The sequence below is a fragment of the Phodopus roborovskii genome, unplaced genomic scaffold (genome assembly GCF_943737965.1).
Source record: "Phodopus roborovskii unplaced genomic scaffold, PHOROB, whole genome shotgun sequence".
Taxonomy (NCBI): Eukaryota; Metazoa; Chordata; class Mammalia; order Rodentia; family Cricetidae; genus Phodopus; species Phodopus roborovskii.
Genome location: NW_026126517.1, coordinates 11,451,618 through 11,467,195, shown reverse-complemented (window position 1 = coordinate 11,467,195; position 15,578 = coordinate 11,451,618). Strand labels below are relative to the sequence as shown.

General features: G+C 42.7%; 1 protein-coding gene across 4 annotated transcripts in view; it reads right to left on the bottom strand.

The window, feature by feature from the left end:
* Positions 1-1,167: 1,167 nt before the first annotated feature.
* The window catches only part of Arhgap32 (Rho GTPase activating protein 32), a 230,322-nt gene continuing 215,911 nt past the window's right edge, over positions 1,168-15,578 (bottom strand). For all 4 annotated transcript variants that reach the window (XM_051197026.1, XM_051197027.1, XM_051197028.1 and 1 more), the window contains 11 exons: positions 15,438-15,540; positions 14,747-14,891; positions 14,251-14,333; positions 13,418-13,525; positions 13,078-13,223; positions 12,160-12,355; positions 10,514-10,659; positions 8,404-8,475; positions 6,459-7,337; positions 4,823-5,805; positions 1,168-3,566 (listed from right to left, as the gene is read on the bottom strand). In XM_051197026.1, coding sequence (XP_051052983.1) covers positions 1,314-3,566; positions 4,823-5,805; positions 6,459-7,337; positions 8,404-8,475; positions 10,514-10,659; positions 12,160-12,355; positions 13,078-13,223; positions 13,418-13,525; positions 14,251-14,333; positions 14,747-14,891; positions 15,438-15,540 — 5,114 coding nt within the window. In that variant the 3' untranslated portion in view covers positions 1,168-1,313. The remainder of the gene's footprint in view (positions 3,567-4,822; positions 5,806-6,458; positions 7,338-8,403; positions 8,476-10,513; positions 10,660-12,159; positions 12,356-13,077; positions 13,224-13,417; positions 13,526-14,250; positions 14,334-14,746; positions 14,892-15,437; positions 15,541-15,578) is intronic.

The following is a 15,578-nucleotide window of genomic DNA, read 5'->3' as shown; positions in this document are numbered from 1 at the left end:
TGAGGTGGGATGGGCCTAGGAAACAGAGGGAAGCTGGGCTAATGAGGTACCCTGTCCCAAACTTAATAAGGAATGCAACTTTCAAAAGAAAGTCCTGGGTATTTCACATGTTTAACATGTCTAGAGAGTTAGAAAGAACTATTTTGAAATGCTGGTGTAGATGACAAATACAGTAAAACTATGACCACATAACAGAAGTGAGCCAAACCGTGTGGCTCCCAGAATGCCAGCTGGTGAGATGGGACTGTGTACTCAGGGTCAATGAACAATGTAGTTTCCTAACAAGTAATCTGTAGGGGTTTAAATTCACAGGGAACCTGTACTGTAGTTTAGAAATAGAATAACATGTACATTTATATCCCTAAGAAATTTTATCTAGCTAAACTGCACTGGTCTCTTCTTAATGAGAATGTTTTGGATCTAGAACAGGGTGACTATTCTATTTGTAGCACAGCTTGCTGAATCTTGTGGGATGTGCAGGTGGGCAGCCCACTGAAAGCACTAGTGAGGTTTTCTGACACTAACAGTGGCCAATGACAGTCAGAACTTCATTTTCTTTCAAAGAAAGTTCCTTAAAATTTTAACTTAAAAAGCAGCCCCTCGGGTTTCTGTAGTAATAGGAGCATACACACGAGCAAGTCAAGAAAAATGGCAGATTAATGAAGAATAAGGTTCAGCTTGGATTTGCTATTTCACAATGATGTGCTGCTAACTGCTTAAAATCCTAATTCCTTTACCTTTTAAGATCATGCTGCTAGCAGTCTACATTACACAGCTGAAGGAACAGGGAGATTTCTCTCTAATTTAGCACACTGGACTCCTTCATGGACAGGGATAATGAAAGCAGGACAGAGTGGAGAGTCCATCTGGCCAGGCTGCATGGCCCCCTACCGGGGAGTGGGAACGTAACAGGGAATGCAGAGCCCACCAGGAAACAGAGGCGAACTGCTCTGATCTAGGTAGCAAGTGCTAAGAAAGGTCAAAGTTAAATTAGTTAAGGGTGGTCCTTAAAGTTGTACAGATCAGCCCTGCACGGAAGTAGGGTCTGCGGTGAGAACTTCTTCACTAGGCTTTCAGCACAGCGCTGTACAATCATCCAGATCTCTTTAAAGACAAACAACACAGCCTATAGATGGATGAGGCGGTAATGAGTGGGAGGGGAAGGTGTGATTTGTTTACTTTTATTATGCTTCTTTCATGTGGTTAGGGGGTTTGTAGCATTTTTTTTTTTCCTTAAATCTTTTTGGTTATTGAAAAAAATAGAACAGTCCACTGTCCAGCAGAGGCTGCTTCAACTCTATTGCTCCCAGGGCTCATTCTGCATGGATCTGTGTGTCAGGGTGTGGCAAGGACAACTCTGTGGGCAGAAAGGCCCCCTGACCCAATGCTGTGGCGTATGTCCTGCTCTGTGGATGGACAAAGCCAGAGGGCACATAGGGCCCCATGCTTCCCACTCCAAAGCCTCCTCGAGGGTGCTGGGGCAGGGAGTGGTAATCCTCCAGGTTATCATACTGGGACACAACAGTCATACTGCTCTGGCGCTTGTTGTGTGTTGGATACTGATATAGCACGCTGGGGTCCCTCTCCAGGTTCTGGGTATGATGGAGTTTTAGGCTGTGACTCCTCTCGGGTTTGGGGGGTGGGACCATAGACTGAGTGAAGTGTTCCTCTTCTTTGTAGCAGTCTCTGGAGTGTTTCTCGGGGGCAGGCGGCTGCCTGGCTCGAGGCCTGTCCAGATCTTTGGAGAGCCTCACTTCCTTGTGGTTCATTCTCAGAGACTCCTGCCCTGATGTGACATACTTCCCTCCAGAGTTATGGTAGCTGCCTGGTTCAGAAGTGTCTGGCATCCCTTTGGGCCCATAATCTAACTGGCCAGCTCCCTGTGGATAAGGTGGTCCATTTTTTGATTCACATAATTGCCTATGGCTTGCTTCCTGATGTGCCCTGTGCTCTGGGAGGCTACAACCCATTTCGTGAAGCTTTCTGTTCCTAAGGCTGCTTTGCTTCTGTGGGAGGGATGGCTTTTCTACCTGTGTGCTGCCATACCCCCCATGATGGTGGGCTCTGTCAAATTCAGGCTCTGGATGCTTCCTGTAGGATCGGTCATCCCCCTCAGGGCTGACAGCTTTGGCTGGGTGCCGCCCTTCTTTCCCCTCAGCCACAGAGAGAAGTCCAGTTTTCCCAGGATCTGATTTACTACGCAGATGGATGACATAGATCCCTCCCAAGTCGTCTTGCACAGCTGGTGTCATGTTGTCATACTGTGACATAACAGGACCTTTCACCTTTTGTCGTGCTCGACTTTCTCTCCGGATGGACTGCATGCGGTATTTTTCCATGTCCTCAAGGTCCCATGAGGTGTAGGTGTGCTTTACATCAGCAGTGGGGGGCATATTAACCACATTATGGTCATTACCAGAGAAATAGCCAGTCATGTTGGTCCGTGGGCGTGGAGGCAAACCAGCATAATTGTACAAGTTCTTTCCTTGCAGCCTCGGATTGTAGAAAGCAAAATCACGATTGGACAGGCGGTGGAGGGGCCTCAGTTGGACTGTGCCATAGGCATCAACATCACACAAGGCTCCATCGGGACTGTAATAGGAGCTTGAGGAGCTGGAGTATGGACTATAACGGTAGTGGACCCGTCCATTCTCAAAGTAAGGCTGAAGCTGAGTTACATGGTAATCTGAACGGGCCTGGGAGGACTGATATGGCTTATATTGGTAGACGGGCCTTGGGCAGTAGGCTGGTTCATCATCTGGGGGAACTTCTGTCCGTGAAATGGGAACAGAACGGATCATAGAAGGTGGGGGTGCATGGAGGGACTGTACCCTCCGGATGGTGGGGTAAGGTAGAATGTCTTCAGGGCAACAGGCATTCCTAACTGAGGAGCCCAGAGAAGAAACATACTCAACCCGACTGCATGGTTTGGAGTGGTGTCCAGACAGGTTTCTTCCCGGTGCCACATAAGTGTTATAACGAGGACCCATGGAAGCTGGTGGCTCTGACCGGGCACCATACACCTGGTGTTGTTCCAGCTTGTTGTGATGTGGAGGTACACTCTGGGGACGAAACTGGCAGTTTGGAGTCATATTGAAATGCAAACAGTTTTCTGGACCAAAGGGCTCAGTGGTGACATCAGGTCTAGCAAAGGAGGAATAGGCTATCTTCTGAGAAGCATGCTTAGGTTGTGAGATGGGGAGTGGCAAAGGCAATACATCATCCACTGAGGCTGAGGAAGGAACAAAGGAGTGGTAATTTGAACTGCTGTTGGCATCTGCAGTGCTGGAGTGCATAGCAGCTGCCATCTTGCTTTCCACTGTCCTTGTTGGGGGGATAGGGGCAGCAAAGCCACAGGAATGGCCAGGAAAAGACTCAGCACGCAGGTGGAGCAGTGGGGCTCTGGTGCTTTCCCGCACCTTCTCAGGCAGTCCTGGTTGGGGAGCAGGAGCAGCCATGGGACACTGGGCTGCTTCACTATCATCGTTGGCAAAGATGGATGCAGGATCACTCATGGCTTGAGGCTCAGGTGGCCTCTCTGGAATTGGAGCTACTCCCTGGACCTGCTGAAAGACAGTGACATTAAGAATCTGTTGTTTAACATCCCCCATGCCACACCAATGGAGCCAAACCCTTATAATGTGCAGGGTGGCAGCGTGAACTTTCCCAAACTCTGTAGTCACGCTGGACTTAACACCATGGCTAGGAAAAGAGCATTTGTGTGGCCACATGGTACATTACCACCTGTGGAGAAATATGCAGTGTTTTCTAATTCATGCTAGGCTTTAAATATGAGGAGAGGTTGCCCATAGTGGAATCTAATATGTCAACCCAAACACAGGGTTAGACAAAAAACAGTGCTAGGCTTAAAAATAAACATCCTGCCTATTGGTCTAAGCTTAGCCCCAAGACCAGAAGGATTTTTAAAAATGAAAACAGTTGATATTATCAGCTGGAAGGAGTTTCAAAGTGACCCAGTCCCACTCAGTGAACAGTTTTAAACCTCCGAATACAGGGAAGAGCTGGAAAGTGGTTGTCTGGGGTTTGTTACTACATCTTCTTTCTGTCCATCCTGTTTGTGGGTCTACACACTAAATGTTCCCAAGACACAGGTGCTACAAATAACTTTCTCCAGGAATGACTAGATGTTTAACTTTTGGTTTAAGGTGACCACAAAATCTGAGGTACTTCTGTTTTTGCTTTACTTTGCTTTGTTTTGTTTTTTAAGGAAAAATAAGAAAAAAAAACAAACCACCTTGGCATTCTGTGTCTAACATTCCTTCACCAAAGCACGTATTTAACTGCAGAATATAGCTGCTTATTGGTTATGGCTGAAAATGTAACAAATAAACAAACCAACAAAACACACGAAATTTGCGGGATATTATCATTCCTTATACTTCCATAGAGCCCGTAAGAGGATAATGCCCTTCCAATGTACAGATGTGAGGGATTGCCACAGGGTGGTTCCATGACTGGCTCAGTCACAGTGAGTCCGTAATGGAGTTGGAAAAGAGAACCCCCACTTTAGGCCTGATATCTGGGCTCACTTTGTTCATTCTGTCAGAATCTTACTGTGAAGGACTCCATGCTCCAGGAAGGGAAAGCAACAAGTTGGTTAAACTGTATTCATCAGTGGCTGCTGTCTTTACTGCAAAACTAGTTGCCAGGTAAAGGCAGAGATGTTTCAACTTCAAACAGCAGCTGCTTCATGGAAACCTGCCACTTGACTGAAATGTATTTCAAAGATAACACATCTTACTGAAAAGTGACATACCTTTGGAAACAGTATATTACTTTATTTACTTCCTCTCAGTCTTACCTTGTGGGAAGTATTCAATCCTACACTTGGTGCTTCTTGTACCTGCCCCAAGACTGGTGGTTGCTCTGCAGGCCTCTGGGAAGGAGGTGGGGGGAGGGGACGGTTAGTTCTGTGTGCACGCTGAAGGGTGGCAGCCACAAAATCAGCAGCAGTTGGCTGTTCAGCCATGACCCTGCTGGTATCTCTGGTGCTTGCTTCAACTCTTGCCGGAGCTGCCATCATATAAGCCATAGTGGCTGTGCTGGTATTCTCTTCAGGGGACCCAGAAGGAGGGTGGGCTTTGTCCCTAGGCAAAGTAGAAGGCGTGGGAGATTTGTCTGTAAGATCTGAGGAATGATGGGGTTTATCCAGACTGGCAGCAAGGTAACAGGGGGGCTGATCTCTACTGGAGAAATGAAGTGGAGACTGGTCCTGCTCCACAAAGGAGACAGTGGGCATGCTGCTCCTCCCAGCCTGGTCTTCAGGGAAACTTCCATGGTCATCAGACTTTTCTGAGTCTGTTAAGGGAGCTGAAGTGCTTCTAGCCTTTTCTGGATCCCCAGATAAATGGTTTCGATGTAGCGTATTCCCTATTAAGTCTACTTGGTGGAGTTGCTCCCCAGGGTCAGTTGTACTGGAATGAGTGGGATCTCCCATAGCTGCTGTTTCTGGGAGAGGCTGGTTACAATTTCCGAGTCCACTCATCTGCAGGTGGAACTGCTCTGCTGGTCGGTCCGTTTGGAAATAGGTTTTATCTAGAGTAACATTAGAGTAGGAGCTAGGCAGCTTCTCTTCGGATGTAACAACTGCCATGTCTCCGTAACTAGTACACCCAGCCTGGGAAGTCCCTGGTCTCTTCAGTGTCTGAGTTGAGGCTTGCTGTGCAGACTCAGCTAATGCTAGTGCCAACATTCGGGCGACATTTTTCGGAGGCGGTGGTGGTGGGATAAGAGAGACTGAACTGACAGGAACGGGATCTTGAGGGGGGTCATGGGTAACTGCTCCTAGTGGGAAATTGGGAAAAAAAATTAGAATGAAAAGGTAGCTTATGTTATCCTACACGGAAAGCCAAACACTCCCCATGTGATCACTAAAAGCAGGAGCCTTCCATATTTCAAAATGGCAATCCATGATCTTCTATCCCACATGCAAACGCTGTTGAGAATACACATGGTTCAAAAGGAAAACTAACACAGTGCTTAAAGGCTGCAAACTGGGGTGGAGGGGAAGCAGGTCCCCACCTGACTTAGAAAAGGCCACTTAGAATACAAGCTTCCAGTGCTTACAGACTGTGATAACAGTTTTTACATTGGTGGTGTAGACTGGCTGGTTAACTTGTAAGGCTATAATATGATATGTATCAGAAGAGAAAATAGAATCAAGAGCTATAAAGTTGTGCAAAATTTATCCATGAATTCTGACTGTCCAAAGAGGTAAGGGGTCTTTTGTGAAGGTCTGAAGCAGGACCAGGGGCTGCCCTTTGGGGAGCTCTGTTGGACTCAGTTTAGGGCTTTGAACCTTCAGCACCATTCAGATAAACATTCTCTTTGATTCTAGCCTAGCTGCGGAGAAGGCTCTCTCTTAAAAGGCACAGATGGCACACAGGACGGAAGACCCCTCTTAGCTTAGAGAAGGAATGGAGGAGAACAAACGGTACCTGTCTGACTCTGTCCAGAAGGTACAGCCTTGCTCTGACTGCTTGAGACAGGCCGCTCCTCTTTCCCTGGCAACTCTACTTCTTCAGCTGCCCCCTGCTCCAGGGGCTGCCCTTCAGGCCCACTTCCTTCCTGTGCCTCTCTCTCACTTGACTTCATCTTTCCTATCTGGGTGGGGGATCTATTTATGACATCTCTTTCTTCCACACTTTTATCCCAAGATGGAGGTGATGCATTCTGAGCTACAGTATTGGAGACAGTACCAATGACTTCTGACACCCGAGGCGGAAGAGTCACTGAAATGGGCTCAGATATGTTCATGGAAGGAGATTTGCTTAGCTTCCGTCCAATCTTCGGAGAGAAAGCATAAACGACCTTTTCTGTAAATGAAGATGGTTTAGAAGACTTGTCCTCAGTTGGGCTCAAGTCCAGGGTGAAGAAGGGACTCAGCTTCTCCTGGACTGGCGACACAGGTTCAGAACTTGCAGTGCTGCCTGGAGTCTGAGACTGGCTACCACCTGCTTCCACATCCTTCTTACTGGTATTTGGTTGATCCCTGGCAAACCCTAACGAATCCAGAAAGGAAGCTCCACTCTCCAGACACTCTGACTCAGCTTTCGGAGGACTACATTGAAATGACATGGGATCAAAATCCAGACTGGCCACTCCAATGTCTGGTGGACTCAAGTCAACGTCCTCAGCAGAATGAGGGGACACCAGAGCTGGGATGTGGAGCAGCCCTACTTCCTCTTCACTCTCATTGTCGTGGGGCAGATTATCGTAAGAATTGCAGCGGTTCCCCAGCATTTCTCCATTGAAAGAGGCAGAGAGTGCATCACTGCTAGATCTGGGTCTCCTAGGTCGGAACAACTTGGAATCACCTGGTAAAAATGGACAACAGTGTCAAAGCATGAATGTCACAGGAAACATAACACCACAGTTAGTCACCTAACTAGTAGTAATACTGCATAGGGTAAGAAAAATGCAACTTTTAACTTCTCCCCACAAACTGTTTCTGGGTGTGTAGATGTCAGTCACACTTGTGCTAAGAGAACTTCCGAATCAAACAGTAATCAGCAAGACCACATGCTATAAGCAGCAAAGAGTGCACTGTCTTATCTGTAGCCTGGATAAGAAAAAGGCAAGAGGCTCAGATTATATTACTGATCCACCATTGAGTTTTGGTGTGGCACTGGGCAAGTTTTTCACTTTCTTTGTGTCTCATTTTATCACTGGCTTCACATATGACTTATAAGTAGAAGCCATTCTTAAAATAACACTTTGGGCATAATACAGAAAAAAAAGTTGCTTATTATGGGAAAATATCCTTATTGTGTCCTATTTTTTTACAGAAAAATGTTTCTTCATAATTATAAAAAAGTATTTATGCACATTTTATAAAGTACTCCATTCACACGTTTAAAATACTTCACATTTTTTTTTTTTTTTTTTTTTTTTTTTTTTTTTTTACCAGACCCGGCTTTTCACTTCTCAAGCAAACCCAAGCTACACAGTATAGCATAACACTTTCATAAAGTTTGCTCTTGAGTTTCAACTTAGGCTATAACTTCACCTTCCTAAGTTCTGTCAGGACATGACTTCTTTGGAGGCAGAGCCCTTGAGTAATGGAGACCACCCATCATCCATTAACAAATGAGGCTCAAAGCTGCTCCCATACCAAATCTAAAGGAATTAGTGACACTTGCTTTTAAGCACTGACAAATATAAATACTTGCTTTGAAACATTTCAGCCATTTGATATAAATAGCATTCATGCTGAAATATGTCACCATATTAAAAGATTCATGAGTTTTAATTGAACCATATTTAATAAATACTGATACTACTGGAAGTGATAATTCATAGTCTTCTTGCTAAGCACACATTCACACCATTGCTGTGTGCATGTTCTTTTATGCAAGCCATCACAGAACACTTTAGTCTTACCATCAACTGCATGGAGAGAAGTAAGAGACTCCTCACTTTTAGCTGAGCGGAGGGTTCCTTCTGCCCTGCCACCTAAACAATCAAAATCAAATAGTGTAAAACCTGTGATTTTTAAGGATTATGCAATTAAAGGGCTCGGTGTCTTTCCTAAGTTTGTATTTCCAAGTGGGGTTAGCTATGCATTTTTATAGCCATGTTGAGTTTACCACTCTACTATGTAAGGTGCTACATTATTCAGCTTTTCATGTGAAGATAAACCCTTTTCTAAAGCCTGTGAATTTTCACACAGAGGTGAATTACAGAACTTCTTCCTTATGTTTCCTGATGACCAACTTGGTAACCTTGAGTGATGTATTTAAGTTTTATTTTTACTCATGTGTATGGTTCATGTGAGTGTATGTACATGTATGCCAGTGCTCTAGGAGGTCAGACGAGGGTGATGGATCCCTCAGAGTTTGTTACAGGTGCCTGGAACTGAACTAGTCCTTTGGAAGAACTTTTGACCACTGAACCATTCCCTCTCTGATGATATCTTACAGTGGCCCAATCCTCAATGATGGTGCCCTTGAAAAAAATACAAGACAACGAGGCACCAAGAAGGAGACACTGTTGGAAGTTGGAGTGATGCTACCTAAAGGCAAGAGATGTCAGAAGCCATGGCGGGATAGATGGTGTGGGAAGGAATCTTCCCTGGAGAATTTACAGGTGACCACAGTCAAGCTGGCACCTGCCAGACTCCACATACTTTTGTGCTTCAGTCTCAATTTGTAATTATTTACAATGGCAACCTCAGGAGACTGCTATTTTAATCATATGTACTAATCTTGCCTGCTAATCTCCCATGTCTTGTTGACCTGCTGGTAGCAAGCACTCCAAACTGCAGGTGCTTTAGGCTCTGTCTCTTAAACTCTTTGCATCCTTCCTAATCACCTCCTTCTGCTCTTCTCTCTTGACAACAAAATCTCTTGCAGTCCTTTAAAAGTCTCTTTTCTCCAACTTCTTCCCACCCTGCTCTCATCCCCTTAAAAATCAGGTGAACTGCACCTCCTTCAACACCCAAGTTAAAAGTTCTCTTCTGAGGGGCTGGCGAGCTGCTTTAGTGGTTAAGAGCACTGATGCTGTTTAGCAGACATGGGTTTGGTTCCTAGCACCCACACAGCAGGCAACTCACAGCCATCTGTAACTTCAGTTCCAGGGAATCCAGTGCCCTCTTCTGATCTCCATGAGCACCAGGCACATGGAGTGCACACACAGATGCAGGCAAGAATTCCAAACACATAACATAACATTTATTTTTCTAGAGTTAAGCATTCCTATCAGCCCATTCCCATGAGAACTGACAATGACTGTCAAAGATGCCAAACAGAATTCTACTTCAGCTGTGCCTAATACTCAAAGTCATTTTCTTACAGATTCCTTCCTAATTAGACTGTTAATGCAGGGCACTGACTTAATTTTCTTTCTTCATAGTTTGCTATAAAAATACCTAAATACATATTTGCAAACTGAATGATGTAAATGAACTGAACTTTACTTGTAACAGTACCAAAGGAGAAAAACACTACTATATTTCCTAGATTAAGAAGGTGTTCTTATTCGAGCACAAGTCTTTAAAAACTATTTTATAGAGTATTTTATTCAACAGTAATAGCTCTAACTGATAGGGCACAATACCAGCAAATTACCTAGGAGATAGAGAATGTCACTTGTTATTATAGTTATACATTTGAAAAGTATGGTGAAAGTTCTATAAATTTTAAATCTGTAAAATTAACTATCAAAACAAGTATATAACACAGAAGAATTTGCATATTACCAGCAATATTATAAGCTATGTTACAATAGAGAAGCAATGTCACAAATGTAGTTAATTTTTAATGTGTATGTATGGAATCTATCTTCTGTACATAATTTATATTATCCCATGAGTTGATAATAATCAGACCTGAAGACAATTCACCTGTGCCATACTACCATGGACACTTTACAGTGAGCTGTGTCATTACGGCAGGGGAAGGGACACCCAGAGAAGACAATCACAAGAACAGCAGTAGGTGCCAGGAGCCACCAGGCAGTCTGCTGCAGCAGGACGAGGAGGCTGAGTGCTCACCTTTCAAAGCCATGGCTTTCATCTCTGAGGGCTCACTCTCATTACGTTGTAACTTGCGTTTAGAGACAGAAGATGACTTCCCCAAATTGAAAAAGGAACGCCAGCTGCCTACAGGAGATTTTTTCATCTTATTCTGAGGCCTCTTTCTACAAAATAGAAAAGAGATTATCAGTATTAAGATAACCGAGGCTCTATTTCCCTACAGAAAAAGAAATGAACAAATGGTAGAAAGAGAAAAACAGCCTGGAGAGGCACAACTGGAAGAGAAGACAAGCCTTCTCCCTTCCATGTCCACACTGCACAGTGGTTCTGCATGACCTAGAAGCTAAACATGTGGATAGGAACATGCGCAGCAGCTTCACAAAGGCCCTTGTACCTCACAATCTGAAAAAAAAAGGGAAAATAACACAATGATACTAAGCTTCCACAAATAAAACAGAAAACTGAGGTGCAGAGAGAACAAGGACAGAGGAAGGAGGTTTAAGAATCTGGCATATGCTGAATGCCAGGCAGTGTGCCAACCACCTGTGTATATTTAGAATGTCCTTTAAAATCAGATAACCACACAAGAGGCTGATTAAATGAAGACCTAAGAAGTTCAACTGCTTTCCTTAATACTGTGAAACAGTGTGAGGAAATGAGGATTTCATGAAACCCAAACACGTCTACATCCTAATGTCTACTTTGTGAATCACTACTCAGTAAAGACATTTTTGAGTAAATCAGAACTAAAACATGAAAGCAGGGTGCTCAAGATCAACTCAAGAATGACAAAGTAACACTATGTACCAACTTCTTGCTTTTCAGTCACAGAAAAAAAAAAGAAGGTGGAGGAATATACAACAAGGAAAAAAGAACAAATTCTGAGGTTTCATGAGTGTTACATCATCTAGGGAACAAGATCCCTACATTCATGAGCACAAACCACAGGGGTAGCAGACACATAAAAAATAACCCGCACATGCATTCATCTTCCTACAAACCTAGTAAGGGATTCACATCATTAGTAGTGTTTCCTTAGGGAAGCAAGCAGTGAGGGTATCAGCTCAGATGGGCACAACTAAAAATTGGAGAACAAAATAAATTCTCAAGCAAGTTTATAACAGTGTTGTGTTGAGTTCACAGCTTCTCTGGGTAGCACAACAACTTCTGCCCTCATGAAAACCACACAGGAGGCTCTGCCCTCGTTCCTGACCAGGCGGATGTGAGCTGGGAGGAAGGGTCTCTATGTCTCAGTTACCAGGGACTCTAATGCTAATCAGGAGTTTGTGGGAGCTGGATAAGGAGCCAGTGTCACAGAAGTCACTGCCCATTCACTACTTTATGAATAAGTTGTTTCAGCACAACTGTTTTTAAAATTCCTAAATAACATTTCTCAGAGAGAAAAGCCAATGCCACATAGTGAACATGTATCACTTTATTAGCAATTTCCCTTGTACAACTATTATTTTAAATTAAATTATGTTATAAAGCTTTGCAAGAATAATTTTTATCATTCCTTATAAAGTATTTGGTATTACTTATATTCAAGTAAATGTTTTCTACAATTGCCCCAGATTTTAATATAATAAAATAGAAAATTTAAAGAAAACTATTTTTTTATAGCTATGAAACCATACTTTAAAACAGGACTTAGTGTATTTTACCTTTCAAGTGGGAACTCAATTATGGTATGAAACTTCCCTTGAAGTGCAGCAGGCCCTTCTCCTACTTCGATGTATTTATTTTCAGTCACAATGGGAGAATTGACCTGAGCCTGTGTTCTTGCCTGGGCTTCCTCCAATGTCAGCAGCTTGGTAGATGGAGAAGAGACCAGCAGGGACTTGGGCCTTGACAGAGAAGCTTTAAAAGGAAAAGGAATAATGACAGTATCATTATGTGTCCACCTTCACTCTCTACTTAGTGACAGTGTTCTCACTTTTCTTCAAGGTTTTTCAACGAATAATATCAGTGCTTCATAATTCACAAGAAACAGAAGGTGACATCCCAAAGAACAGTGAATTTCTATAATAATCTATTTTGCCTTGTTAAAAGTTATCAATCAGGTAAAGGTTATCACTCAACATTTTTAGTTTCAGAAGGACTTTTTCCTTTTTCTGATAAATCTCATACCCTTATATATACTAATAATGGGGTGAATTTTTTTAAATGTTTAAAATCTGTTTAATTATTGTTTGTGTATGGGTGTTCTGCCTATATTTTGACTGTGTATTCCCTGGCATGCAGTACCCATGGAAGCCTCAAGGGGGTGGTGGATCCCCTTAAACTGGAGTAGGCAGATGGTTGAAAAAACAGAACTTGGGTTTTCTGTTACTAAGAGTCAGTGCGCTTAACTGAGGCACCATCTCCCCAGCCTGGAGGCAAGATATCCTTATGTGTAATGAATTTATAATAGTCCAGCATATAGTATTCACTGTATACACCCATCAAGGAATTGCCAATTTGTTGAGTTTGTAACAGATTTTAATTTACCATTTTCACATTGTATTAGATGAAATGATAATTGCAAAGTTCTCTATTAGGCATTTGTTCCTGCTAATGAGGAAAAGCCATCTGAGCCATACCTGCCCCTTCTTGCATGACAGCGCTGATTTTGCCACTGAAGAGCACATCGACATGATTGAGAATGAATTCAACAACGACAGACTGAATTCTCACTTCCATGAAAGCTGCTGTCCCACTGAAGCAGGCCGACTCTATCTGTTTGGATCTGTGGGGTCAGTAACAGTTCCATCAGAGCTGTGACTGGAGGTCTCCTAATGCACAATTCTTCAGCACAGAAGTTACAAAGAAAGTGGAAGAAACCACACTTTTATAGCCCCTTAGCTAATGCTTACAGGCTGCTTTAGGGAGATGTTAATAAAATAATGTATTCTCTAAAGTTCATAGTCAAATATAAATTACCTCAAAAGGTTTGGTGCCCAGACAATGGCAAGATTTTTTGCATGCATATTTGTGATGGAGCAATAGTCCGCTAGAAGAGATAAGTGCCTCATCAGGAACTCCAGTGTTCTGGAAAATGAATACAACATGCTAACTGAAACAAACACTATGGCAGTGTGGAGATCATTGGCTTGTGAGTTTCTAACAGCAGAAAAGGAAATAGTGAGCACACGCGCACGCACGCGTGCGCACACACACACACACACACTTTTTGGTTACTCATGAAGTTTAAACATCACTCAAAATGAAATATCCACAAAACTAAGTTTCTACACACAGTGATATTTTGAGGTTATGCTATTCTGCTTTCAGCAGTGAACTAAAAGGAAAGGATTCAAACATCTAAAAGCATAAAAACAAGGCATTACAAACCTAAAGATGGCCTGAACAACTTCAGCAGCACAAGGAATAGTGCCTGGGCAGCTTACGTGCTTTTATAATGAAAAGCCCTCTCAGCTGTGATGTCCTTATTTATCTTATTTTATTTAAACAATTCTATGCATACGGAGATTAAATAATTGAAAAGAGAAGTTTTAGAAATAAACCATGATCAACTACACACACACACACACACACACCTATACATACATCATGTACACAACATCAGCCATCTACAGCATCTCTGGATTCCTAACTATATAGAGATTAAAAACCAGTAAAAGACAGTGGTCAAGAGACAGAACTACAGCTTCTATTATTAGAAACAGTAATTTATATAGGAGTCACAAAGGTTCAGCTGTGTCCCACATGCACTTCTCTGGTTGCTAGTATCTATCTGCCAAGTCATGACTTACCTGTAGTGTGGTGGGGGTAGCTGCTGGATGACATCATGGATTTTTATCAACCGTTCTTCATCTGTTGCTGCTGAAACGGCATCCTGAAACAGATATAACCCAACAAACCAGTTAGCTTTATTAGTCCAAATTAGAGTTCCTAACTTGCAGCCTCACTCTGAGACTCATCTATAGGACAAGGTATAAACACAGCATCAAGAAGGCACACTGCTTCCACGCTGTGGTGCTCAGTTGCCACTGTTAAAAAGCATGATGGTATGCAATGTCACTCCTACTAAATTAGCAGCTCAAAGTCAGAAACGCAAGAACAACAATTTGAACACTTCAAAGAGCCAGTTCACTTGATAACTACTATTTGTTTAAGGAGGGTTTGTTTGTTTGTTTGTTTTAGCACAAAATTAGTTCTCACATGAGATTAAACCCAAACACATTTTTAATAAAAACACAGCAAAACTACAGGGAGACGTTGAGATGATGCATCCTATCTAGTACTCACAGAGAATTTCTCATACAGCTGGTAGGTGAGCAGAGGGTTGGGGAGTTCTCGGAAGTACAGCTTACAGAGGGAGCCCACGGAATGGATGTCTTGAACATAAGGTTCTTTTGTCAGGTCGGGGACATGCTCAGAATCAAATTCATGACTAACCCAAACAGGAGACAAGACAGGATTACTTTAATGAAAAGAAGAAAATACACACCATAGAACAGAATGCAAGTTCCAAAATGTTCAACTCTATTTCAGAGTTGTGGTTTCCTTCAAATTATTACATGCAACAGTAGTGAGAGATTATCGTTTGTCAGATATTCATGTGAAAATTGAGAACAAAATTTTAATAATAAAATAGAAATAAACTACTTCAGTGACTTGCTACTTTCTTCAAATCATTATCTCTCATATATTACATTAGAATTTTGACACACATGCTAAGGCACATGCTGGGCCATCTCATTAGCCTCTTTCCAACATTTTAAAGAGAAAAATATACTGAAGTACTGAGAAGGTTAGCATGCATAGTTCTGGGACTCTACAGGTAATGAAATGTCATTTACATGGAGAATAACATGAATATCCTTTCCTAGTTTATCATAACCATGTTACTGGTAACTATGATTATCAAAGTTATTGTTTTTGAAATAATTTTGATTGGGTGAATTAAATAATAATTAAAAAAGTCATAAAGTTTTACCGAAGTCTCTGAATATTGGAGGCAACGCCAGAGAGCCGATATATGCCATCCACAATGCCATACCTCTCGATAAATGCTGTGCAGCTTTGAAGAACCTGGGGCACTAAACAGAGTTTTAAAGACAGATTACTACTGCTATTC